We start from the raw sequence: 26956 nt of genomic DNA on the forward strand, positions 1-26956 counted from the left end.
TAAAAAAATAGTTTTGGTTTACAGAAGCTCAATTCCTGAAAAATCTACCAATGACGTCGCTTTTTCCCGGCACCCGCATAAAAAAACAAAAGAACAGACCATAGCTGGCCATTCGTCGCGGCTGTGGTTGTGAAAACAGAAGGAGCCGCCGGTGGTGGGTCAGTGGTTACGGTCAGTGGCATAGCCAGAAATTTTTTCTGGGGGTGTTATACGCCACCGGTTTAAAAATTGAAAGACAGCGTGCGGCCAAGGAATATCTTGAGCCAGTTTTCCGCTTTCATAAAGCCGAAGGGGTAGTCGTTTCATTTCCTCTAATATCAACAAAAGAAAAAAGGAGAGTGCACACAGATCTAGTACTTGGCTCGTAAGGAACATTTATTTTCTCAGAAAAACATTCGTGCGAAAAACAGCGGCTATTTACAACATTTTCACATAACATACAAGAACACAAAAGCTTGTGCTCCACAATAAAGTTAGAAACTGCGAACGAATGGCATTCGTCAAAACTTCTACACCATGCATGTGAATCTGCGCCCAGCCACAGTGGCCTTTAAATAAAAAGCACTTTTTATTTTCGCTGTAGTTAGTGGTCATTTGAGGACAATGCAAATGATAGGCTGACGTAAAAAAGGTATGTTTAGTTGGGCGAACTGCGCGTACAATTAAAAGAAGTGCCAGAAAATTTCGGGGGGTGTTCTGACATCGAAACGCCCCTCTGGCTACGCCCCTGGTTACGGTGCTCGGCGGGTGACCCGGAAGACGCGGGTGCGATCCCGGCTACGGCGGTAGCACTTCGATGGAGGCGAAGTGCCAGAGGTCCATGCGCTGTGCAATGTCAGTGCACGTTAAAGAACCCTGGGTCGTCGAAATGATGTGCGCCGAAATTATCCGGAGCCCTCTACTATGGCGTCCCTTATAGCCTTAGTCGCTTTATGACGTTACACCGCATAAAACCAAACCAAACCATAAAGAATGCAAAGAGTTCTGAACTGCGATCTGAAAAACTTGACCACTCCTCATCGTTGGAAGCCTTCAATCGAATAGGTCCCCACGTGGCGCATTTTTAGAGCAATAGCCGAAGGGTGAGCACTGCACCGCATGGATCCTGAGGCCGTCAGATGGACCATTGGTTAGCCCCGAGCTTTTTTTTTCATGCTAGACCCAGCCGTATATTTACCTGTGATGCACCAAGTCATAGAAAAGCAATTGAACTGGACCACCCTCTTGAATTTCTGGGAGCAGGAACATTTTAAGTAGCGCTGGAGAAAAAGAGACATCAGCACACGCAGAGTACAGCGCGAGGAAAATATTGCAGGGGATTAGTGTCGACCGCCGCAGACAAACACCGGTAGAAAGGGAAGAGTGTAGCGCCATTTATTCTTATTTTTTTAAAACTGTTTACACTCTGTTGAGGGTCGATGGGTACAGCAATAGAAAATTTGACACCTCAGAACATCGAGTTGGACGCCCATGACAGGAAATGTTAATGGCGCATACAAGATTGTGAGCACCTCTTTCAACGGCATAATCTTATTGATGAGCAATCGAGATTTCAATGACCCGAGAGAAGAGGAATATAAAAGAAATATCAGCACGTGTGTTGTAATAAGGTTTGATCGCTCTTAGCTTCCACCCTCACCCTCATACGTTTTTTCATACCCACGCGGTAAGAGAGCGGAGCACACTTGCGTGGTGGTCACGTGATTGCGGACAGGTGCGCCACACGGACAGAACTATGCATCTGCAAAAGACGGAGATGTCCCACGTACACCTATGGCTGAAAAGAATCCGACAAATATAATTTTTCTTTGCACTGTATGCCGACCTCAGTGAGTAGTGAAAGTTTGTTAATTATTACTTGCCAGCAGACAAAGTATACGCAGTGGTTTCTAGCGACATGAAATAAAATACGGAACCCCGATTTGAGCACTAATTTTCGTGTTGTGTGCACCTGCGAAATAAACAGTTCAATGGAAAAATGAGTGTGGATTATGTTCTCTTATCGCTGTCAGGGTTAGAGAAGTTTCTTTTCTAGAAGTTTCATAAGAATGGTTACATTTCAGCCTGCGCAAACGAAGGAATCCATTGGAATATGAGAACGCTATACCTTTGCCGTACGCGGATGAGTTCAGAAAATCATTTCGGGGGTTCTGAGTTAGCGCAATAACTCTGGCAGGAGGTCAGGTGATTCTGTATCGCGCTCGGGATTTAAGAGAATGGCACATGCCTCATTTCTGCGACACAGGGTGGTGCGGGTAAAAAAATACGCAAGATATCTGCCGTGATCGCTGAAGCGACCTCGTCTGAAAATACTAACGACTCTACCATGTTTTACATACCGAAGTGTTCTGTTTTTGTTTGTATCAATCGAACCCGGTCTGCTGAACCCCTTACGACGAGAATGCGCCTGCGCAGAACTTTGTTCAGAATAGGCGGAGCTGAGAGTGCGGCATGTTCCTGCGGCCGGTTTGAAGAAGACACTGAGGATATGCTTTTCCAATGCCGGTGGCATGCAGCGTATAGACAAGGCCTAATTCCGGGCGCCTTAGCAAAGACTCCCGCTGCTACTCGCAGAAAAACTTAAAACGTTGGACAACCAACCTATTCCATGCACGCAAAAATAGCCAGTAGAGACTTCTTAGAGGTTGCGGATATTTACGATATTATTGTGCATTTCACCTCCGGATTAGGTGTGTTGGCTACTACGAGCACATCTGGGCAGCAATAAGAGTCAGGAATCCATCAAGTAAGTATGATCTTTAATTGTGTCAGTGAACTGTGTCATCAGAAAGTATTTGTTTTATGCAGGCATGCGTGTATGTACACTGGAAACCGAGAGTTAAGATAAAGTCACTTCAGTACGAGCATTTATGGCACCTTTTTCTACCACAGACGACAAGCTACAGCTAATTTTAAGGGCGTGTTTTGAGTGATAAATGAAAGAGATATGCAGGTAAGCGCGCGTTTACACGCTTTTGCGACACAGAAGTGAGAGCTAACAATTTTCATTTATAAAAGTACAACACGAACGAACAGAAAGCTTTAAATCTGAGGTTGCCTTGTTTTTTGAACGAAATAAAACTTCAGATCTTCAAGAGCTTAGGTTAAGTATAGCTTATATCAGAACTATATTTAAAAAGACATTGTAATAGTTGTAAAAGCATATCATATATACTGTTTTCAAAATCTTCGATTTTCGGGAGGCAGTTTCATTTCACGCCAACTGAGCCTGTCTTCGCGCTCGTCCGCCTTAGATTTTCTTAAAAAATAATGGTTTATAGCATTACTATGGTAAACATTCACCCATCTATCTTTTCGCGAAAAAAAAAATTTTCGTGCTATGTTATAGGTTTCCAAATCGTAGCAAATTCATATCCATGAAAACAATTTGTAACAATTAAAATATTTTATGCATGACTATGAACATATATATCCGAAGAAAATACACTCCGTTTTCGTAAGCAACAATTTGAAATTAATTTGTTTTGTTATTTTTAAATCAAATACGAAAAAAGGTACAAAACTACGCAACTTGTAAATTTTTCTATAATTTTGTGTTCCCACAGAAGTCATTCGAACTACTTTCCTAAGTTATCCAAAAGGATTTCAGTGTTCGGAAAAGGTAACCCATGCCAGAAAAAAATAAGAAATCACTGCGGCACCTGCATTGGAGGAATACGTAAGCCTTGACGCCTCCTCGCCTTTCTTTGCCCCTCCTTGCCTAAATTAATCAAGTTTCATCATTGCCCATTGTGAGTTTTAAAACTTGGCGCCATGCTTAGCTCCATCCACACTTCCGGTGTTTTCAAATTTTGCGCCACTCTTGCTCCGCCCGCCCACTTTATGAGTATTTTAGCTCGAATTAATTAACTAATTACCCCAGATGCCCCTCATAATTTCCCTTGAGAGATTTTTGATGCTCTATCGGATGCAAACATTCTTTTTCTTATAACTCAATTCGTTCGAACGTTATCGTGGTGACAAGCATTAATAGAAATAATTTTAGAACAGTTGCTTTTTGCCGGATATTCTGCCGCCAAGTGCATACTGAGGCGGTAATAGTTAGCGTATGAAAGGTAGTAAATTTCTCAGTAGCATTAAATGGTACTTTTAGGTAGTTTAATCTAAGGAATTTTTTATTTAAGCGAGAAAATAATTTCGAAAGTTGAACCCCGTCTCCCTACTGCGGCTTGGCTCTGTGCCTGCTTATCACTACAGTACACATTAATTCCCGTCAGTTTGAATCAATCAGTGAGAGCTAGATAATACGCTAACCCAATAAGATAAGCTTTATTAATTTCAGTTTTAATTCTTTCTTGGCAGTCCCACCACAGGTTTTGTAATAGTAGGCGTTACGAAGCTGTCACGAGAAGGATGCAACTACTCTTGTTTGTCAGTTTGTCGTCTCGACTCGGTGTCGATGGCACCGCCAAAGGGACGACAGTGTAGAGGCGGGCGTACAGCGAAGCGTACGTGCGCAGGATCCGTGAGAAGCGTCTCATGCAATTCCGTCAAGTCGGGCCAGGAAGAAACGGCTTCGGCTCCTTACTCCCACCGACATGCACGAAGGGTGGTCTAGGGGCGTCACTCCACGCAAAAACCTGAGCAGAGGTCCTTTGGATGACAGGTGTAGCCGGGCATTTGGGAGTATGGGAGAGAGTATCAGCTTTGGCAACTCTAGGCGAGGGTTGTGAGATAAATTCTTCTGGTAGCCGAGTTACATAACCGAGCTCTCCTGGGCTGGGTTCAAGCACTGATTGTACGGCTACCCCTGGTTCCACTCTACCTCCAGCCACGAAGGACGCTTCCGACTGACAGTGCGATGATCGGGAGGTCGAAGAAATGCCGCTGAATATGCAGGTTGAAACATTTCGCGAGCCCCTCTTGAACAGTTGCACCAAAGGGCTGTTAAAGGAGTCGGCCACAGTGTGATCCGTGCTGACGCCTCGGGCCTCTGGTCGAGGAGAATGGCAGAGACACCAGCATGGTTCTTTCTGAAGCAATCAACCGGTGGACTCTCAAGCGTGTTTCTGAAATTGCTAACAAAGCGCGCTGGGCAGTGCCCGGTAGCCGGAGTTTCTTGCATGCCGTGCTCAACGCTCGGCGAGGGCCGTTTGGAGATGAGGACGAGAACGGAGATGGCTCAGTATCCTTCGTCTCGGAGCACTACGTCACGTGCAATAAGTGCCGTTCTGAGGCTGAGTTCTGAGTCCTCGAGCGCCTTCTCTGTAGTCGCCTGCAGAAATTTCCGCGCGCTTTTGACCCTTCCGATGTTCAACTGATACTGCAGCACCTACATAATGCCGGGCACGCGTTGCGAGTAGCTCGTCCGTCCGCAGCTTGCCATAGTGTGTGTATAATATCAGAGGAATTCGTCCAGAAAACGGCTGATGGAGAAAGAGGAATTACTTTATTTCGCACCCTACTGAAAAATGTATATAGGTTTGAACGGGTCAGCAAATAGGATTATGGCACAATTGGTTTGGCTTTATAGGATGGACGTCCCAAAGCGGCTCAGTCTATGTGGGACGCCGTAGTGGGAGGCTCCGGATAATTTCGTCCAGCTGGGGTTCTTAATGGACACTAACAATGCACAGTACATGGAGGTTTCATATTTTTCCGCCATCGAAGTGCTACCGTAGTAGGCGGGTTCGAACCCACGACTTGCATGCACTGTGTGATGTAAGTGCACGGTAATTAACGACGGGTAATGGTAGTTATACGGAGCCCACCACTAACGAGTCACTCAAAGGCTGAATCGCTTTGGAAGCTTCATCATATAATGTTAAACAAAATGTGCCATAATCCTATTTGTCTCCTATTCAAACCTGTACACATTTTTTAATAGGGCACCGATTAAAAGGACGGGGGAGAACGCTTTAGCCTAAACCCTCATTCATTCCCCTAACCGTCGGAAGGGATTCCTTAGAACTCGGCGGCGGTCAAAGAGAGACCGATGGTTAAGTTACAACATCTCCCAGGACAGTAAATTTCTATTCGAGTCGTTTAAGAAGGGTAGATCCAGACAATGTTGGCCAGGTCGGCAATGCTACTGCAGTGCGTACATCTAGGACTAAAGACATCTGGATGCATTTACTGTACAATTGAGGGTTTGGAAATACCCCGGTTAGCAATTTCCTCCACATGATTTCCTCTTTCCTGTTGAGCTGTTTATCTGCTACAAGATATGTCTCTAACCGAGCTTATCATGAGAAATGATTTCCTCCAATGTTGTGGGTTCGTCCCCCTAAGGGAGGTGTTCCTCGCGTGGAGGCGGCGCGTCACCGGCGATCGACCGGAAAGTGAGCCCTCGGGCGATCGCGTGCGCCTTCTCGTTCCCCCACTTTACCCTGATGAGCCAGGGACAGGATCACTGAGAGTAGCTCTGATGGTACTTGCCCTTCTCTCAGAATTTTGGCGGCTGCAGCAGAGTTCTGTCCCTATTATAATTCTTAACGGCTGCCTTAGAGTAACTACCGTTGTACCGTTTTGAAGTTTTGCTAGAGCAATGGCAAATTCTGCCTTAGTTTCACTTGTGTTTTTAACGGTACAGCACGAGACCGGGTCTCCATTCTCACGAACAACCACCGCTGTGTGTGCTGATTTGCTATCGTATTCGGCGGCGTCCGTGTAGAGCACATCAGATCTACCTTGAAATTGGACCTGTAGGGCCGCAGCCCTGTCTTCGCATCTACTTTCATTAAACACCAGATGCATGTCCTTTGGCAGCGGTACAATTTTGAGTCTAGTCCTGGTTGCTCTAGGTACGTTTTCTGTCCTTTTCTGATTATGATTTCAATTTTGTCGTTTCCTGCTTTGCCAAGTTTTGAGATAGAGGGCAACGCATAGCACACGTCTTATGACGAAAGCCTGAGATAATCTCAAAAGATTGGCCTCCTTAATCCCCGCATGCTTGTTAGAAATGCGCTTGAGTAGCCGGCACGTCTGGCTGGCACGCGCTTCAAGTCTCATGATAGTTTCAGTGTTTTTGTCATTTGCTTGTATGCGCAACTCTAGGACTCGAACACTGTCCACCGTCGGAATGGCATTGCCATTCACTCTTAAAGCCATAGCATAGCTCTTGCAAGGGGGACTGTTAGAGTTGCCGCAGTCAGTTGGATCCAATAAGTCAATTGAATTTGATGAAAGGTAATAAAAAGTAACTGTCTCACATACCTCCATGGACACCCGAGATGCGCCGCAAAAGAAGGGATAAATAAGGAGGGAGTAAAAGAGAAAAAAAAGGAGAGTGGTGCCGTAGTGGAGGGCTCCGGAATACTTTCGACTATCTGCGGATCTTTAACGTGCACGGACATCGCACAGCACACCGGCGCTTTTTGGCGTTTCGCCTCCATTCAAACGCTGCCGCCGCGATCGGGTTGGAACCCGGGTACTCCGGCTCAGAAGACGAGCGCCTTTAACCGCTGAGCCACCGCGGCGGGTGCACACTGTTATAATAATAATAATTGGTTTTTGGGGAAAGGAAATGGCGCAGTATCTGTCTCATATATCGTTGGACACCTGAACCGCGCCGTAAGGGAAGGGATAAAGGAGGAGGGAAAGAGGAAAGGAAGAAGAGGTGCCGTAGTGGAGGGCTCCGGAATAATTTCGACCACCTGGGGATCTTTAACGTGCACTGACATCGCACAGCACACGGGCGCCCTAGCATTTTTCCTCCATAAAAACGCAGCCGCCGCGGTCGGGTGCACACTGTTCGCCTCTGTTTTCAGTGTGCGGTTTTTGTTCTTTGAACGCGCCTCTTTCGGTATTCTACAGTCGCAGCTCGGTAATTGTTTTCGAAGGCAGAATACAGAGGAATGAAAGCAGCGTTTGCTGTGTGGCAAAATGTTCATCTACGCTGAGTCCTCTCGCTATGGCGGTAGAGCCAGAAAGTCGAAATATACTGATGATAAGCGTCTGCGTAGTCGTCACACTGGAAAGTACATTGACGACCAGTTTCGTTGCATTCGATAACTCTTCTCAAGTCTAAGAAGAGTACCGTGAATACCCCCCTCTTTCGAACTTCTGGTAGATGGTGTAGAAGGTCTTCTGTGGTTGACGATTGCCGTTTCGTGCATGAATGAGCGAGAGGCTTACAATACGAAGAAGCATACGCAAAGCAGGTTGAAGAAATTGAGACTTATAAGCTAGCAAATAGTGACGCAAACTGAATGAAAAAATATGCTCCCAGCGTCTAGAAGACGAAGTAACGAGCGTTAGCTGTTTGGTAGCGCCATCTATCGTCTATGCGATGCATTTTCACGTGATTAGGCTACGTTTTCATATTTCACGGTGAGCGGGCGCCTACCGTCTTGTGAGTTGCCGGATGCTGACGTCACGGCCGCCATGTTAAATGGAATTAAGTATAAATCAAACTAGGCGATATTCGTGTTTAACATGTTCTACTCATCGAGACCGTTACAAATATGCCATTAGTTAGATGCCATCTGTTATTTAATTACAGGCAAATAAATTTAAGCATAGCCATGACAAAACGTTAACTTAATGAGTAAATATTACGGTATAACGTGTTCTAATAATCTAGATGATTTCAAATATTTAATTCCTTTCATGTTGACTTCATTAATAACTGGATTATAAGCGATTAAACATAGTCACGTGACTAGGTAATTATGACCTCAAAAAATATGTGACGTCACCAATCAATCATGAATTGGATATACTAATAACGTCACCAGTCAATCACCAATTGGGTTGCTATATCGATTTACTATGGTGGCCGCCATCTTGAATTCGTCGGACTTGGACGTGGCTCGCGACATCATCCGCTACAAAATGACCCTATTGTTGATGTTGTCAGAGGCTATTTATTATAAAATAACAGTGGAAGGAAAAGATGTTGCTATCCGCGGCATCTGCCATCGAAACCTGAAGCACGTGAACTGCGACTAGCGGAAATAAAAGAACAGGGAGAGTGAAAGAAAGCGGGGAGCGACGGAAAGAAAGTATAGGGTTACAGGGGTAATATGCACTTTGTACTTACAAATACAGAATATGGAAATGAATGTGGGATGCTGCGCCACGCATGATAGGAGCGGTGACCATGTGCCTCAAAAAATTTCACGCCAAAGGTAAATGATAGCAGACCCGAAGAAATCGAGAAACGTGATGAATGAGAGCTAGCGCTCTTAAAACAATTCTCGGCAACTTACGCTACTGCGTGCTCCTTCAGTGCGTTCAAAGGAGCCTGAGGTTTCCGGAAAGCCGCATACAGCACGCTCAGTCACGCAGACTCCGGCGCCTCATGTTGTGACCAAATTCATTTCGCATGCACATATGCGCACCAGCTCCCTCACAATGAAATGCACAGACATTGATGCGTGTGGCCGGTAATGGATTCTGCATGCCAAACTACAACTCTATGTGAAGAGGCAAGCGGAAGGAAGGGGCGACTAACATTGCACGTGCTTCTTTATCGTGCACCGAATTTGAGTGCACGCGTGTTTGTCCAGATTGATTGATTGAATGAACTTTATTTCCTCGTCGTAGCGAGTGGAGACTAGGACCAAAGGTACCAACGACCTGACGAAAGGTCCCAGCCCCCTACAGCAAACAGTTTCGACAGCAGTGATAAAAGAAGAAAATACATATAAAAGGCAAAAGTACCGAATTTACACAAGTACAAACATATCCCTATCGGAAAAATAAATATACCGGGCATACTGGAACCCACCATCGAGCATTATAGTGGATTATGGTGATGGGCAAGTTGGGCACTGGTCATGGCGGGCATGTCGGGTAGTGGGCGTGTTGGGTATTGGGCATGTCGAGTACTGGGCATGGTGGGTATTGGGCATGTCGGGCACTGGGCATGTTGGGTACTGGGCATATAGGGGTATTGGGCATGGTGGGTAGTGGGCATGTCGCGTATTGGGCATGCCGGGTATGGGCATGTCGGGTAGGTGGCATGATGGGTAGTGGGCATGTCGGGTAATGGGCATATCGGGTAGGGAGTGGGTATGCAGGGTTGTTGGGCTTGGTGGAGAAGCCAGTATGCCCAGTATAGTGAATGTTTTCTTGGTAGTGCATAAGTAATGCGCAGGTTATATACAAGATAATGCAAAGGCATATACAATTGGACTTTACTACGATTCTCTGGAATAATAAGCTGAAAGTATGACTGGCAGCCCACAGCAGAATTAGGTGTGTATAGTACATGCAGTATGAATGTATCGAGGCAAACAGGCATCATTACGCCATGTCTGCAGTAAGTGCATAAAGAGTCAGGTTGAACGGTAGCTCAGTGTTTATTCTGTTACACCCTCTTTGCCTGGCGGCCAGCATCAGTTCATTGGTTTGGGTGTTGCTGCAGTATATTGGTTTGGGTGTCACGAGGTGCTGCAGCACCCCGCACCCTCTTGCCTTGGCGGGCTGCCTCCGTAAAGAAGCTGCGCAGGTGCTTCCGCACAGCAGCCACTCGGTGGTCCTTCGGCAGTTCCGGCACAGGATGTCGATCGACGAAATAAGCCAGGCAATCTGAAAAATTAAGAAAATATCCGTTTTACTTAATGCAGTGGACGGAATGGCCAAAAGAATTCTGGAGCTGGGTTTTTAGTGGGGGAAAATTCAATTTGGAGCATCTACATCATGCTTTGTACAAGAAGCACAAAAGTTTAATACAGGACATTTCAATCAACTTGTAGCATTGCAGCATGGTTTTACAAAAATGACATGCTGCACAGATTTGAACAGTGCAGCGTAGCCGTCATATTGCCCACATCCGCATGCACTTTTTAAATTTACCCAAATTAACAGTGTTAAAAAATGCACAAAATTCGGTACATTTAAAGCACAAATTTTTTGTGCGAAAGTTGCAGGTAATGTCTTCACTTCAGCCTCTACAATATATATTTAGCCCGCATGGTTTTCTTTTAAGACGTAAAAGAGAGATTTAAAAATTAGTGCGCGACTGCACTCATTAATCGCTCTGTATTCGGGTGCACGCTGATTGAAGGGTCGGTATGGGAAAGAAAGCAAGGATGAATAAACAGGCTACAGGGTATATTGTAGTTCAGGATGAGAGCGGTCTACTTCATTGAACCAGAGATTGAACCACACTTGAGGTGACCAGATACTAAATTTTAGTTTGTTTTCTTATGTCAAATGATGCATTAGACATAATAGAGAGTTCACCATGTGCAATTTTTCTAGGAGCACTAAATAATTTATAATTTTATTTTCTCTTCATGAACTTATAGTTTCATGAGCCGTATAATGGCTGTGATGCATTGGGAGTGTTTGGTTCGCGTGAGAGAAGAAAAACTACAATATAACTGCTGATAAGTTCTTTGTTGTGATTCCAGTTCTTCAAGCAAATTGGCCTGTGTTGCACTTATTTAAAATTATGCAACAGCAATTATGTTGCAGTTCTTTTTTGCCTCACATGATCTAAACACTGGACGTGTCATAATCATTGTTTAGATGATGAAACTGCAACAGCATCATGAAAAATCAATTGTAAATTATTTAGCAGTCGTAAGTGATTATTATGAGAACGAAGTACTGTAATGTGTAAAAATCATTTCAACGAATACGCATGCAAATGAAATTAGGCGTCCATGGTCCTTTAAGAAGACGATGATGCACAAGGAGTTTGTCTGCACTGTCCCCATATCAAGGCACAGCATAGGTTCCTTGCAGCCATGCTTGTAGCACACCATGGCCACGACTCTCGTGATAAAGCGTTCGGTTGCGCCTGTTGGTCACCGTGTCGCTAGGAACACCACGATTCTCCGCTGAGGAATCCGGCATTGCCGTGTGCTTGTAACATACTTCTACGATTCCTCATGTGCCTGAGACGAAGAAACTGCTTGAGCTTGCTCACACCATAACATTAATTCAAGCTCGCATGGCAGAAGACAAACTAGCGATCAAGCATGCACATGTGCATGTGAGATCACAGGGATCTGGTCATCATACGCTGACCCAAGGAGAATGCCGCCCTGCCATCATTAGAAGTAGCTCAATTTAGAATCCTATTTATATGAACCAACAGTAAAAACAAACCAGAAGCTCGGATGCTGACGGCATTGTTACACCGTGCATAAATGAGGTCTGTGGGGTCAAGCAATCAGCTGGAGCGTGTCCTGAACATTTCATATGGTCCACATTGAACATGCACACAATGACGCTGCACAGAAGCTTGAGAAATCTAGCAGGATCCAACTTTAGCACTGCTCGAGCCTGCTCAAAGCAATTCTTTCTTTGCATGTGCATTCGCCATTTTCACTTGAGAGAGTGTTGGCAAGGCCAGAAGCAGATGTGCAGCACACCAAGTACTATCGGGGACAAAAGTGGTTTACTCCACGCAGTGGGAGCCGGAGCAATGGAAAACTTCAGCGTAACACCATCTACAGGCGGCATCTGGGATCAAGACAGCCAGTGGGAGCCCTTTATTATCTGCAGGCATGTCGCTTGACTCGTTTCAATGTTTCGTGCTTCAGCTCACCAAAATGCTGAGCTGCGCCGCAGCAGTAGCAATAAAGACACAAAATCAAGAGGGCCATCAGATTGCTACTGCTGTGGCGCCGCTCGGCATTTTGGCGAGCTGAAGCACGAAACATTGAAATGAATCAAACAACATGCCTGCAGATAATAATAAAGGGCTCCTGCTGGCTGTCTGGATCCCAGATGCTGCCTGTTGATGGCGTTACGATGCAGTTTTTCGTTGCTCCGGCTCCCACTGCATGGAGTATACCACTTTTTTCCCCGATAGTACATATAAATAGAAGGCAGTAAAACGCTAAAAGCAAAACGGGCCAGCGCTGGATTCTGCCGGTCACTTTTCTCATCGCATGTGGGTAAGAAAGAACCAGGGACATGTCTCTCTATACAAGTGGTAGTCTCTGTCTCTTCGCATTCTTCACAGCTCTTAATTGCTGGAAAAGCACTTTGGCCCAGCCTAACAACAATTTCATCAAGAACCACAAATTTGTAGCAGCATGTAGCAGGTTTAAGACAATGATGCAGCATCACGCAACTACTAGTTGAAAAGTTAGTCCAATCTGTGAGTGAATAGAAAAGTAGGGAGTAGCCTTTATTTACTTACTCTTCATCACTTCCACCTTCTCTGGTGTGGCAGGTAGCTTTCTGGCTGCAGTGGCGATGAAGCGGCACTGTTGCCCAGTAAGGCTGCGCTCAGCAGCCTCACTTAATGTCCACAAATGCCGTGCCACCTCAAGGCAACACTTTGCGTCGCTGGTGTTCTTCATTACATATATCCACTTTGCAGCAGGCATCCATAGCTGTGGTCCTATTGGCACCTGCACCATTCCATTACATAAAAGTAGCAATAAGCACTGCGAGCACAGTTTAAGACCAAGGTTTGGTGCATGGGGTTTAACGTCCCAAAGCGACTCGGGCTGAGGGACGCCATAGTGGAGAGCTCCAAAAATTTCTACCACCCAGGGTTCTTTAACGTGCACTCACATCGCACAGTACAGCGGTCTCTAGCATTTTGCCTCGATCAAAATGCGACCGCCGCTGCTAGGATAGAACCCACTTCATTCACGTCACCAGTCCAGCACCATAACCACCGAGTCACCATAGCAATTTCAGACCTAACACAACAGGAAAGATGGACTTGGGCAGAACTTGTAATGCAGGAAACAAGCAATGGTCAATGGTCATAGGTGGTAATAAAGCAAACGCGAAGAAAGCAAGGAAACTGGGATGAAAAGCATTAGGAAAAGCCTTTGTTCTCCAGTGGACGTAATCTGGCTAATGATGAGATCGGATCTGTCAAGAGCACACGTCCCCATTTCGAGCTCAGTAGGAAAAGCTTAACAGTCATCAATGCACTTCAATTACATGTGACAAGGTGCAGGACTGGCACCCAGATATTTACAGTATAATGGCCTGAAAGGGGAATGTGGTTTATATTTTTGGTATATCTACGTCTCTATGGCACTGCCCGTAAGATAAATTAAAAAAAATGGGGTGACAGGAGCTTCACATATTTGCTTAACAAGCAGAGTTTTTTGCGTGGGTTAAATTGTTTCAGGTCATCATCATCATAAATATCAGCCTGACTACACCCACTGCAGGGCAAAGGCCTCTCCCATGTCTTTCCAATTACCCCGTCTTTTGTCAGCTGCACCCACCCTATGCCTTCAAACTTCCTAATCTCATCCGCCCACCTCACCTTCTGCCGCCCCCTCCTACGCTTGCCTTATCTTGGAGTCCACTCCGTTGCCCTTAAGGACCAGCGGTTATCTTGCCTTCACGTTACATGCCCTGCCCAAGCCCATTTCTTCCTCTTGATATCGACTAGGATGTCATTAACATGCGTTCCCTGACCCTCTCTTCCCGCTTCCTGTCTCTTAACATTACACCTAACATTTTCCTTTCCATGGCTCGCTGTGCTGTTGTTGACTTAAGCTGAACTCTTTTCGTTAGCCTCCATGTTTCGGCCCCGTAGGTGAGTACCAGTAATATACAGCTGTTGTACACTTTTCTCTTGAGGGATATTGGTACCCTGGTATTCATGATCTGAAAGAACCTGCCATATACGCTCCACCCCATTCTTATCCTAGTTATTTCCCTCATGATCCGGATCAGATGCCACTACCTGCCTTAAGTATTCCTTTACCACTTCCAGCACCTCGTTGCCAATTGTCAACTGCTGTTCCCTCGCTACTGTTGAACAATACTTTGGATTTCTGCATTTTAATTTTTAGACCCACCGTGCTGCTCTGTCTATCTAACTCATTGATTATGATTTGCAGTTCATCTCCTGAGTGACTCAACAAGGCAATGTCATCAGCGAATCGCAGATTATTTAGGTATTCTCCATTAACTCTTATCCCCAACTGCGCCCAATTAAGGTCTCGGAATACCTCCTGTAAACATGCGGTGAATACCATCATCGAGATCGCGTCTCCTTGCCTGATGCTCTTACTTATTGGAATTTTATGGACTATGGTAGCTGTACAGTTCTTATATATATCTTCCAGTATTTTGACATACGGCTCATCTACACCCTGATTCTGCAATGCCTGTATGACTGCTGAGGTTTCCACTGAGTCGATTGCTTTCTCATAATCAATTAAGGCTATATACAGGGGTTGGTTATATTCTGCGCATATCTCTATCATCTGAATGATAGTGTGAATATGATCTATTGTGGAATATCCTTTACGAAAGCCTGCCTGATCATTTCGTTGATTGAAGTCTAAGGTTGCCCAGACTCTATCAGCGATTACCTTAGTAAATACCTTGTAGGCAACGGACAGTAAGCTGATCAGTCTGTAATTTTTCAAGTCCTTGGAATCTCCTTTCTTATGAATTAAGATAATGTTTACGTTCTTCCAAGCTTCTGGTATGGTCGAGGTCATAAGGCATTGCGTATACAAGGTGGCTAGATTTTATAGCAGAATCTCCCCTCAGTCTTTCAGCAGATCTGCTGTTACCTGGTCCTCACCAGCTGCTTTTCCCCTTCGCACTTTCCCCTTTGCACTGCTCCTAAGGCTTTCTTTATTTCCTCTTTCATTACTGGCTGGGCGTCCCACTGCTGTGCGCTAGTCTCTATCATTAACTTTCTGATTACATTGGCTACTGTATATATTTGTGTAGAACTCATCGGCTGCTTTAACTATCTTATCCATATTGCTAATGACATTGCCCTCCTTGTCTCTTAACGCATACATCTGGTTTTTACCTAGGCCTTATTTCCTCTTAACAGCTTTTAGGCTACCTCTGTTATGTAGAGCATGCTCGATTCTCTCCATATTAAACTTCCTTATGTCGGCTACCTTGCGCTTATTTATTAACTTCGATAGCTCTGCTAGTCCTATTCTGTCTGTAGGGTTAGACGCCCTCATGCATTGACATTTCTTAATCAGATCTTTCATCTCCTGAGATAGCTTGCTGGTATCCTGTTGAACCATCCCACCACATACTTCTACTGTGCACTCTGTAATGATTGCTGTCAGTTTATCGTTCATTGTATCAACAATAAGATCGTCTTCCTTAGTTAAAGCTGATTATCTGTTCAGCAGGGATATCCTGAATTCCTATATTTTCCCTCTTACCGCTAGCTCGTTAATGGACTTCCTCTTCACTAGCTTCTTCCATTCCCTCTTCAAGTCTAAGCTAATTCGGGTCCTTACCATTCTGTGGTCGCTCCAACGCACCTTTCCGAGGACCTCCACATCCTGCACGATACCAGGGTGAGCACATATTATGAAGTCAATTTCATTTTTAACCTCACCTTCAGGTACTTGTCAAAAAATGAAAAAAATAGGCGGTGGCTTAGCTCTGGTTACACCTGGAGTGACGCGATAGCTATAGCTGGCCGAGAGCAACTTGGTCACGTGACCAACCATGTGATCAGCCATGGCGCTGCGCCCCCCGCAGCTGCTCCGCACGTGACCAACAACGTGACAGTGTGGTGACGCAGCCACAGAGTGCCACAAGGTGGCAGCACCGCCACACTGAAGCCTCGAAATGCTACCGTAATGCAGCTATTGCTACAAAAAAACTGCAGTGACGAATACAAGGTTTATGAGCCGCTGCAACCTGAAACGGCATTCCTATTATTATCAGCAATTCTTATTTAAAAGTTTTTTGCATCAGGCTACATAAAGCTATGGAGTAAAAAGAATGCGAGCTTATTCTGTCCACTGTCCTGTTGTTTTCTTTTCTTGTCCTCGTATTTTGCGCTATTTTCGCTTAAGTATGTATCACCAACTCGCCCGTCTTGCCACCGTGTTGGAGCGAAGCTCATTGAGAGAGCCAACATTTTGATGCTGACTCGGCCATTTCCGTAGGGTCAAATGGGTGGGAGCAAGAGACACTTTTAACCTTCTTTTGACCCACTGCCATCCCCACAGTGAGTGACATGAGCTAGGGCAAGAACAATGTGTGTTTATGGGGCAGTGGGGTGCAGACCGTATGACGTCACGAAGGCCATGTACGTACACCGAGGAAAGGAGCCTTGGGACTGGTAAATAGATATTTCCAGGTGTCTCTTGTGTGTGCCAGGATTCTATAAGTTGTAGCTTGAATAGGATGGGTTGGGTATGCTCAAAGTCTATACGTAACCCAAATCCTCAGAATGCTCTGCAATTGGAGTGCGCTTTCAAAGTTTCAGGCACCATACTTGAGCTGGTGAACCCTTTGTCCACAATTCTTCCTTTCGCTAATATGGCTGGTGGTGCAGTAAGCATGAGGGATTTTGTAGGCAACACTGTGGTCATTCCATCAATGTGCGGTTTTTTGGCTGAGGCATGAAGCGCCCAAGGTTTGATGACGGTTTGCGACACACCTATTCCCTGCTTACAAAAGAGCGAGTAAGCATTTCACTTGTGAATTTCACATATGGGATGGCGATGTGGACTGCTTTGGCGGCTTGGGTTGTGTTCCGTCATTTCGGTTTGTTGTTGGAAGACTTGTCGGACAATCTTTTCCGCACAGCAATTGCGGCAGAGATTAGTCGTGATGTTTCCCTCCTCCAGCTTGCACTCGGTGTATGAGAAGCAGATTGTCTTGGCTTTGGACAGGACAGTGGAGCCTTCAGTTGCTTTGTGGGCTGTATGGTGATTTGAAAAGAAATTTAAGTAGTGCCCATGTGGGTGGGTTTTTTGTGGACAGAAAACGGCAGCTGAGGTCTTTTTTGCACCACTAGCATGACAAGAAACAGGAGGCCGTTTTGAACTTGAGGGCTGGTTAATGGGGTTGAAGTACACCAGAAATTCTTCCAACATGGACTTCAGAATGGTAAAACTATTGTCCATTAATGACAGGAATACCTAAGGTCCATTCATGAATGACTGCAGCGCCTGTTGCTTAATCACTTCCAATGCCAGGTTCGCAGCCGTGACCGTGACCGGCGCTCCAGTTGCCGTATCGTAAGTTCGCCTTAAGAATTCTCCTGTAAACTAGAAGTACGCACCACCCAAGTAGAACTCCAGGAGCTGGCATAACTCAGCTATGCTAAGGCAATTTGGTCAACCACCTATCTGCCAAAAGGACCTGCCTCAGCGCAGTATAGTTGTGCACACTGCTGGAGTTTGGGATGGGGTGGCACGTACTTCTCAATTAAAAAATTCTTCAGGCAAACCAGCAACACAGCAATGAAAGCACCATTCACGGTGATGGCTGCAAGCCTGGCATTGGAGCTGATTTAGCAATGAGCACTGCAGTAATTCACCAATGTATCCAAGGTATCCTTCAGCGCATGGATGACTGTTTTACCATCCTGAAGAAGTCCATGGTGGAAGTTTCTGGCGCACTTCAAGCCTGTGAGCCGGCCGTCAAGTGCGCCCTGGAATGTGTGACAAGCAACGGCATTTCTCACCGTGCTATTGAACTGAAAAGGGCCTCAACTGCCACTTTCTTTAGAAATGCTTACAAACACAAAAAAACACATACCCCAGCCCCCATTGTGTAGTGTTTTCTTGTCCTCGTCTCGTAGTACTGGGTCAATATTTCTAAGCAATGAACCAATGAGCCCAGACAAGAATTCTCATTTCTGCCACTTTCAGGCTCGAGAAAACCTACCCGCACTGGTTGCCGCTTCAATTTCACTTGAAATCACCCTACAGCCCACAAAGCAACCGTGGTCTCTCCTCTTGTCAAGCACCAAGACAATGTGCTTCTCAAACATCAAGCACAAGCTGGAGCAGGAAAGCATTACGACTGCTCTCTGCCACAACGGGTATACATGAACTTTATCGGACAGCTTGTCCGACAGTTTAACCACAAACCAAAAGAACAGAACTTTGAACAAGCTATAAAAACAACCTGCACCACCATCCTGTATGACAAAGGTACAAATAAAACGGCCTGGCTCCACCTTAACCAGAAAATACTGATGCATCACCAACTTCTGTCAAGCACTGGACACGTCACGCCTTTGCCGAGAGATTGTGCGAACGAACGAGCACCCAGCACCATCTACTAAATGCCTGAACTTGCTGTTCCACCAGCTACATCGGAAAAAGGAAGAATTTTGCACAAAGGCTTCGCCAGCAGATGAATGATGGAAACAGAATGAAAGTACAGTGTAATCGTAGAGCATCATGAGCAATGTAACCATCGCACCGATTGAGCACGCCAAGGCAAAATACACCTAGAAATATGAATCTGCCAGAAGGCTCTCTTACGCCAGCATATGCACATGGTCTTTGCAACAATACATATTATGTACCCTGTCACCCCGCAAATATGGCCGGTTCTTACACCAGCTCAAATCACTTGTAGAGTCATGGACAAAATTTTGCGGGGTGACTCAGCGGCATTTTGAAGCTGCCTTTGCACGACTAGGCGGCGCAGTGGCCGCGTCCTATATTCGTCTGCTTGCCTGTCTCAGCTCGTTTCTCATGAGCAGCTGCTTTTGCTTAGCTTGGCAACGGGCGGCCGCTTTCCCTCGTCAATCGCCATATAGCCACTATACTCGCCGTGCGGCCCGGCGACTGCAATGGCGGCACGCATTCACTGCGGTGTCTTTTTCCTTTCGCTAATCATTTGAACTTCTGGCCTGTGGTGGAGCACGGCTGTGCGCTATAGCCCGCTGCCTGTAAAAACCACTTTTTGACACCCCTCAACGGCGAGCGTTAGCATGCGTCGTAACCACTTCATAAATAATGTACTGCCATAAAGTGTAAGGAAACGATTCTTAGGCAAGAAATTTATTGCAGCGAAATATAAAACCGAGGACAAAAAGAGAAGAAAGTCCAGGGGGCGCTGAAAAAGACCACTTTCTAATACTAGGAAAATCCTCCGTTTGCAGCAACCACGCCTAAGCCCATAGAGAATGGGCGGGGCATTATGAACGCCAACCTAATGAGGCCCTATATTGGGAATGCCAACGCGGACGTTTTGTGGGCAGCCATCAAGACTGTGTGGGACAGGCTTCGCGATGATACAGTTGTCATCGGTTCCCTCTTTGAGTGTGCAGTGCCGTTAGGCAAGCGCGAATGCTGCACAATCAGGATTCTCCAGGTATTAGAAAGTGGTAGTATCCAGTGATACCTGGACTGTTTTTGTCTTTTCGTCCTCGGTTCTATATTTCGCTGCAATAAATTTCTTGCCTAAGAATTGTTTTCTTACACTTTATGGCAGTACATTATTTATTAAGTGGTTACGACGCATGCTAACGCTCGCCGTTGAGGGTACTCAAGAAATGGTTTTGACCGGCAGCAGGCAGTAGCACACAGCCATCCCCCACCTTAGGCCAGACGTTACAAACATTTAGCGAAAGGAAAAAAGATAGCACTTGATTTCTCTTAAACGTGGAATAAATGCGACGGCCGCCGTGAATGTACGCCGCCCTCGCAGTCGCTGGGCCGCGCGTGTACAGTGACCACATGGCGGCGAAAAGCGGCCGCCCGCAGCCAAGCTACAAAAAGCAGCTGCTCATGTGAAATGAGCTATCAGACAGTCAAGCAGACTAATATAGGATGCGCATGTGCCTAGTCGTCGGTCAGCGCAGCCTCGACGCAGCCACTGCGCTGCCTAGTTGTGCAAAGGCAGTGTCAAAATGCCGCTCCGGCATCTAGCAAAATTTTGTCCATGACTGTAGAGTGGTGATGCCAGTGGGCCAAAAGAAGATTAAAAGCGTCCCCTGCGCCGACCTAGTCAACCCTGAAAAATGCCTCGTCAGCTCTCTCGTGAGACTGGTCAGAGCATCTCAGTCTGCTCTAATTTACCCCCAAACCAGGCAGATATCTGCCAAGTTTCGTGTTCCGAAGTTCGTCAACAGCTGTTAATTGCCAGAAAAATACCATGTGTTCAACAGACGCAGTCATTAAAAATTTAATTTTATAATTGTTTGCAACACATGTAAGCTTGAAAAACATCAGCAGCCATGGTGGCTATGACATCCGGATGCCGAGCGAAGGACGAGAGGTTGAACCCCGGCCACTGGGGCCACATATCAACAGCGATGAAATGCAAAAGCAACTGTTTTACATCGCCTGTGCAGAACCGTCCCAGGCAGTCTAAATTTATCTCGAGTTCTCCACTACGGCATCTCTCATAGCTCGTGTCACCTTGAGACATTAAGCCCCATGTATCATACCACTAAATAAAGTACTGTCCTACATCACCTGTCCATCCACAGCTTCAAACAGGGCTACAGGCTTCTCAATCATCTCCTTGTGGCCTTCTTCAAGAGGCTGGTCAGCAGTCTCATTTCCATGACTGTCCCCTGCAAAATTGTGCACACTAAGACATGAATTTAAATCACGGTGTATTTGTGGCGCAAACTTTACAAAGACACCGAAGACAGACGCAGGACAAGTGCTATCTTCCTTCCTTCTGCATCTTTGCAGTTTGCACCCACAAATATGTCATGAACAGCCTCCAACTAGCCCAGCTTTCTATTCTGTTGATATATTTAATTACTCATAACTGTTGTCATAGTTCATAGCTCAGGAACACGCTGCTCTAGCAGAGTATGTTCACAAGGGCATAGAATGAGAAATAATCCTTATTCCAGAAGTTTCACAACTAATACACATGCTCCAGGCTGAAGATACTAGACATGCAATGTTCCAAGGTCTGAGACAGATCTACATGTAGATTACTAGGCAATCCATGCAATATCAGTAAGTGAAAACAGAGCAATGAACCAGTAGTTCTTAATGTTTAAGAGCAAATATACAGAAATACTTTCATGGCAACCTAATGCTTAGCATACCATTTACGATATGGTACATTTTCCTTGTCCTAAGCAATCAAGAAGGGTTAGAATGGAAGTCTTGCTTATTTAGCATCATATTCTCCCTGTCTGAATGTCATACTTACAGCAGCTCAACCTTCGAAAGGATTTCTCTAATGGTTTTCTCTTTAAATGTATGTGGAGGTAGTGTTGAGTGTTTAGTCACGAAAATTCGATATGCATTGAAAAAGATCTGCTTTATTCTACGTACAGGTAACGTTTCAAAAAATTAGGTCATAAAATATGTTTTGTTCTGTTGCAGCACCTGCAGAGCAACCATCCTTAAGACTGCGATGTTACAAGGAAGTATTTGTCTATCACATGGTACAACATGTAGTTATGGGTGATTTTTCCCCTTTACAGCACAGGAAGTACATTCACAGGACATATGCAGTGCTTGAATTTAGACATATGGACACAATATGCATGTTAGGAAGTAATAAATGTAGTTCTGTTCTGCATATTGCTGCAATCAAATTTTTTTTTAACAAAATGATTTTAAAATGAAATGACAAAATAAAAAGCCGAATTATTTATTGCGAGGCAGATTCGAAGCTGCGCACCCCAGATTCACTGTTGCCTTCTCCAAAGTTGTGCCCGAGACCCCTCAGCCACAACACAAGCACGGAGTCGATATTCGATCGCTGCCTCAGCGCCGGTTCATTTTTCATATGAAGTAGGAGAAAAGCAATTTCAGCAGCAGGCAACCTCAAAGCATTCAAAAGCATGCTCTATGCGCACTGCTATGTTCAGCAGCAAGCAATCTCAAGCCATCCAGAACATCTTTCATATGTACTGTCATGTTCAGAAGGAAGCAGCCTCTAAGCACCCAAAAGCATGCTTCATACTGCTATGTTTAGCCCCCTCCACATCTCTGTCAAGCGTACCAGGCGCATTACACCACGAGGTGGCGTTACCACCTGCAAGGACAAAAGATATGCGAGCAATTTCACCTATGACTGATCTTCTACCCATTACAAACACTTTGCTCTTCACTGTTCTTAAAATGACAGCAAACATAGCTCAGCCAGCTTCCAGATGTGCAGGAAGCCCCATCCCAAAATACAATTAAGAAACATACCTGCGCTACTGGGTGCATCACACAACATTTCTTTTGGAAGGCCACTGTATGCAAGGAAGCCATGATAAGCTGTAATATCACTGTATTTCAACATAAAGAAATGAAGAGGCATAAAAGCCTTACCCGCATCCAAACAGGAAGCCATTACAACCTCCGCAATGACCGTGCCTTCTGGTTGAGTTGTAGCTCGTGCAACCTCTTTAAGAAAGTCAGAAATTAACCCCACTATAATTTTAATGAAGTATGATTGCACGCAATAGTAAAATGTCAAGCGCTTTCACCCCAGTGCATAGACACCAAATATGCTAGGGCATCGCAAAGACTTCAACACTAGGTCATTGCTGTAGCTGTGCAATGTCTGCAGCCTATCACCAACTGGCGATGAGAGCAAGAAGTGCCAGAAAGAGGGTATAGCGGGTGACCAGACAGCAACATAAGTGTGTTGTTTACTTGATCAGAGGTACACGCTCATTATTCTTTCTTCCTAAAGACATTGAAATGAATGCGCTGGTGGCACAGTGTGGTCATTGAGCTGTCTACAGCTGAAAATTTTCCCATTATCAGTCGACAGATACTCAGCAGAAGTAAAAGCATGTGGTGAAGCTGCAATCTGGTGCATATTCTGTCACCAGCAGTGATAATCTGTAGTACACTAGTACACTTCACTGATAGGGATTAATTCTCAAGTACCACGGCTAATCAAAACACAGCCTTTGTTGGCCACAGCTATGGTTCTATCCTTCTCATTCAGTTTTCTCTTGCCCACGTGCTGCTCTCTGCTCTGGGCACAATGAAAGGAAAGAGGAAGAGAAGACTCGAAGACAGAAACATGGTGACTTAAGCTGATTGTTCCAAATGATATCATGTGCCGGCAAATTAGTGCGAGGCGAGAGTCTCCGTGCGTGTAGATTGCTTGCTTAGCACCTCCTTAATTTGCAGCCGTGAACAAGGCTGCTGTGTCTAAATGTCTTTGTCATCTTGACTACAACTGTTTTGGTCGGCGCTTCTTTACTTTCTCACATGTATTCGCCCGACCAGATGAGACTTCATCAAACCTTAGATTTCATCAAGAGGCCGAGTCTTCGTTGCCGGCGCTGATCACGTCACCATAAACCAGTAATCAGGCTCAGTAATCTGCACTTGATGCCGAAAAGCTGAGCCAAGCAAATGCCAATATGCTCTTTGTACACTAAAAAAAAGCTCACCAATCTTATCCAGAAGAGCACTTGTAAGGCGCTCGTTTAATTCATTGGCTTCGCGCAGTTCCTTCCGCAGCCTTTTCAGTTCTTTTTCTTTGCGATGTAAAGCATCTTGAAGCTCCGCTGTTTTTTGCCGAACTTCCTCATTCTGCTGAAACACCATACATTCAGGACTATAGTTATAGCAAACCAATACAGGCAATCAAAAAAAGATGAACTGAAAGGCTTCTCAACTGTTTATAGAAAGCCAGACATGAAAAAAGTACATGAATGTACACCAGCACATGCGCAGTTGTACATGGCATTCAGATGCCTAAAAAATAAAACCTATCAACAAGGATGCGAACAGACCTGCATTTCAGCACCAAAGAGCACAATTTATCATTTATGCAGTTCACCACCACCTTTCTCTTGCAAAAGGTCTCTGAGCTTGAGAACTGCCTAGTCCATTTTGCGCACAAGGATGATACATTACAATAGCAGTTCAGAAGTATACGCCACAGAGAGCACAGCAAAATTTTCACTTCTACTATCTTGTTCTGAGTGCACTTCCCAGTCTGTCGTCCAATCTGGACTTTTGAGATTAGTTTCAAGTTTAGAAAATTTCATGGATATCATGCACTGCAGAACTCACAAACCACTTTGCGTGTTTCTTCAGGCATCTCAGCTTTTGTCCCTTCAAAACACATAAGGACACAGCTCTGTACGCTTGCTGAAGGCTGGTAGAACTGGTACATTATACTGACTGTCACCTTTTGAGACTGGGTAAAGCTGTAAATGTACAACTCCGGCCGGACATTACCCTTCACAGCCCTTACTGCTCTGCTACCCACTTCCGTTTTTGGCTTAACATGTGCTTCTGCTATGCCCAATTCAAGAAAGCCAGCTGCAGACAGCCAAACCAATTGCCTATCAACACAAAGCATCTGTCTCATGGACGACAAACAGGGAAAGATCAGCACAGGCAACAAAGAAGCAAGGCATGGTCAAACATAACTGCACCTTTAGACTGACATGGGAGAACACAGGGACGACACAGACACTGGTGCGCAAATTATCAACTGAGGTTTAATGCGGTGTGCCCATATAAATATACGTTTAACATGTTAAAACATAAAAAAACACATCTGAACCAGTAACTCAGCAATCGTATCGTCGACAGAAGTACTTTGCCCCAGCAGATCTGTTTATGTTTGGTATCTCTTGTCTTAGAATTGCTCTTCCTCTTTGGTAAGCAAAACTTATGGGTCACTAACACACATCCCTTCTTTTCCTCATTCCAAGCAGTAGGCTTCGCACAGCTCCCTGGTTGTCTTATCTCTGGATTTCAGCAGAACTGTAGCCTTGGAAGTGGGGTTTGCAGCTAGCGCATCTGGCGCAACCTGCCGCCAGATTTCCAGGCGAGTTAATCTGCCGGCAGTTGAGGTTATCCTCTCTGAGTCTTTCATTTTAACATCTGCCCGTCTGGCGCACACATTCTCGGCCGCAAGATAGCGGTATCTTGTAAACCGCTCCTTCACAGCACTCGATGAACCTGTTTGTGTGCCTGACGCCACAAGACTCCTCTTCTCTAGGACTGCTTTCTTCATTTACCTTCGCGCACACTCCTTTTAGTTTTCTTGGTGCGGAAAAAACTACTTCCACTTCATTAGACGTCTTAGGCATGATAAGCTCTATCGCTGAGAGCTGATTCAGGAGAAAAGAGTGCATGCATCAGAGAAGGCTTGAAATGCGTAAAAGAAGCAAGCAAGCAAAAGGACTGTAGAGTGGTTCCAAAAAAAACGGTTGATTTCTTTCGTAAGAATGGATTGAAGCTGGTGTCTGACAAGACAGGCTTGTTTTCCATAATAGAAGCTGGCGACTATGACACAAAAGCACAAGAAGCGGTCCCTAAAAATTTCACCAGACAAGCAAACCTCACTGAGAGAAGGCTTATTAAAGAATACCAGAGCCATGCCGCAAAGCTATGCGAAAAATCTGGACTAGAAAAACTTTCAAGAGAAGTGAAGAAAGGTAAGAAGCTGTTAGACCATTCTTCACGATAAAAACAAACCAGGCGACCCGTTCCGAACAAAAAGTAGAAGATAAGGGTACCTGGCAAAGGAAGATAGCTGGATACCTGCAGATCCATCTGAACAAGTTTCCTGTGAAAGATCCGTTCCTGATCAGAAATTCGAATGAGGTCATCGAATACCTCAAGACAGAGCCTAGTGCGACATGCTTCTTCATTGACGTCGTGGACCTATTCTACAGCGTTCCCCGGGACCAAGTGCTAAAATGCATTGAAATGTGTATAGAAGAATTTCATTCTGTCAAGTTTATGAACGAGTGTGGCATCAAAACTTAAGGTTTCCTCGCCCTTATGAAGGCATATCTCACGTCATTGTGTGTTGAGCTGAAATGAGAGGTCTTCTCTCGAAATGATGGGATATGTATTGGATCCACAAAAGCCCCCGTTCTATGTGCCCTATTCCTTGCCAGAGGGGACAAGAGACTTGAAGCAGCCTTGTTGGCTCTGCTTGGTGTTACAAAGTGCTTTCGCTGCATCGATGACTTTTGGTCTGCGCTGACAACACTCTGGCCATATCGAACCTTGTAGGAAAAACTCTGGAACAATTCAAGTTAGCCCACTCAGGGTTAACCTTCACTCATAAAGTCCCCACAAATGGCAACCTGCAGTTCCTTGATCTGGCCTTGTCTCTGGAAACCCACTTGTGTGTGCAGTATGCAACACGAAGCGAAAAAGGCCTACTGCCATATGACTCAGCCCACTCAAAGCTGATCAAGCGAAACATGCAATGTCTTGCTTCGAGCAGGCCATAAAAAAGTCCTGCAGCCACAAGATGCGAAGTAGTCTGAACAACCAGGCAGCAAGACTGGAAAAAGCCGGTTACCCTAAGCCACTGCTTGCATCAGTAGCAGAAAAAGTGCTTAAAAGACCTGTGAAAGCAACGGACCAAGGCAAAAAGCAAGAAAACAAAAGGCCTGTGG

At 45.2% G+C, this 26956-nt stretch overlaps 1 protein-coding gene across 1 annotated transcript; it reads right to left on the reverse strand.

Annotated features, from left to right (window-relative positions):
* Positions 1 to 10303: 10303 nt before the first annotated feature.
* LOC144104783 (BEN domain-containing protein 5-like) lies at positions 10304 to 22838 on the reverse strand. The gene is made up of 4 exons (XM_077637968.1): positions 22767 to 22838; positions 21072 to 21172; positions 13070 to 13283; positions 10304 to 10497 (listed from the first exon to the last, which is right to left on the reverse strand). The coding sequence occupies exons 1-4, from the start codon at positions 22792 to 22794 to the stop codon at positions 10310 to 10312; spliced, it is 531 nt and encodes a 176-aa protein (XP_077494094.1). The 5' UTR covers positions 22795 to 22838; the 3' UTR covers positions 10304 to 10309.
* Between the last annotated feature and the right edge of the window lie 4118 nt (positions 22839 to 26956).

Source organism: Amblyomma americanum, chromosome 1, assembly GCF_052857255.1.
Source record: "Amblyomma americanum isolate KBUSLIRL-KWMA chromosome 1, ASM5285725v1, whole genome shotgun sequence".
Lineage (NCBI taxonomy): Eukaryota > Metazoa > Arthropoda > Arachnida > Ixodida > Ixodidae > Amblyomma > Amblyomma americanum.

Coding starts and splice junctions, on each gene's coding strand:
- LOC144104783 (XM_077637968.1), bottom strand. CDS start 22,794: ATGTTGTGTGATGCACCCAGTAGCGCAG. Junction 21,173..22,766: donor TGATGCACCCAGTAGCGCAG/GTATGTTTCTTA, acceptor ACAATTTTGCAG/GGGACAGTCATGGAAATGAG. Junction 10,498..13,069: donor GAAGGTGGAAGTGATGAAGA/GTAAGTAAATAA, acceptor TTAATTTTTCAG/ATTGCCTGGCTTATTTCGTC.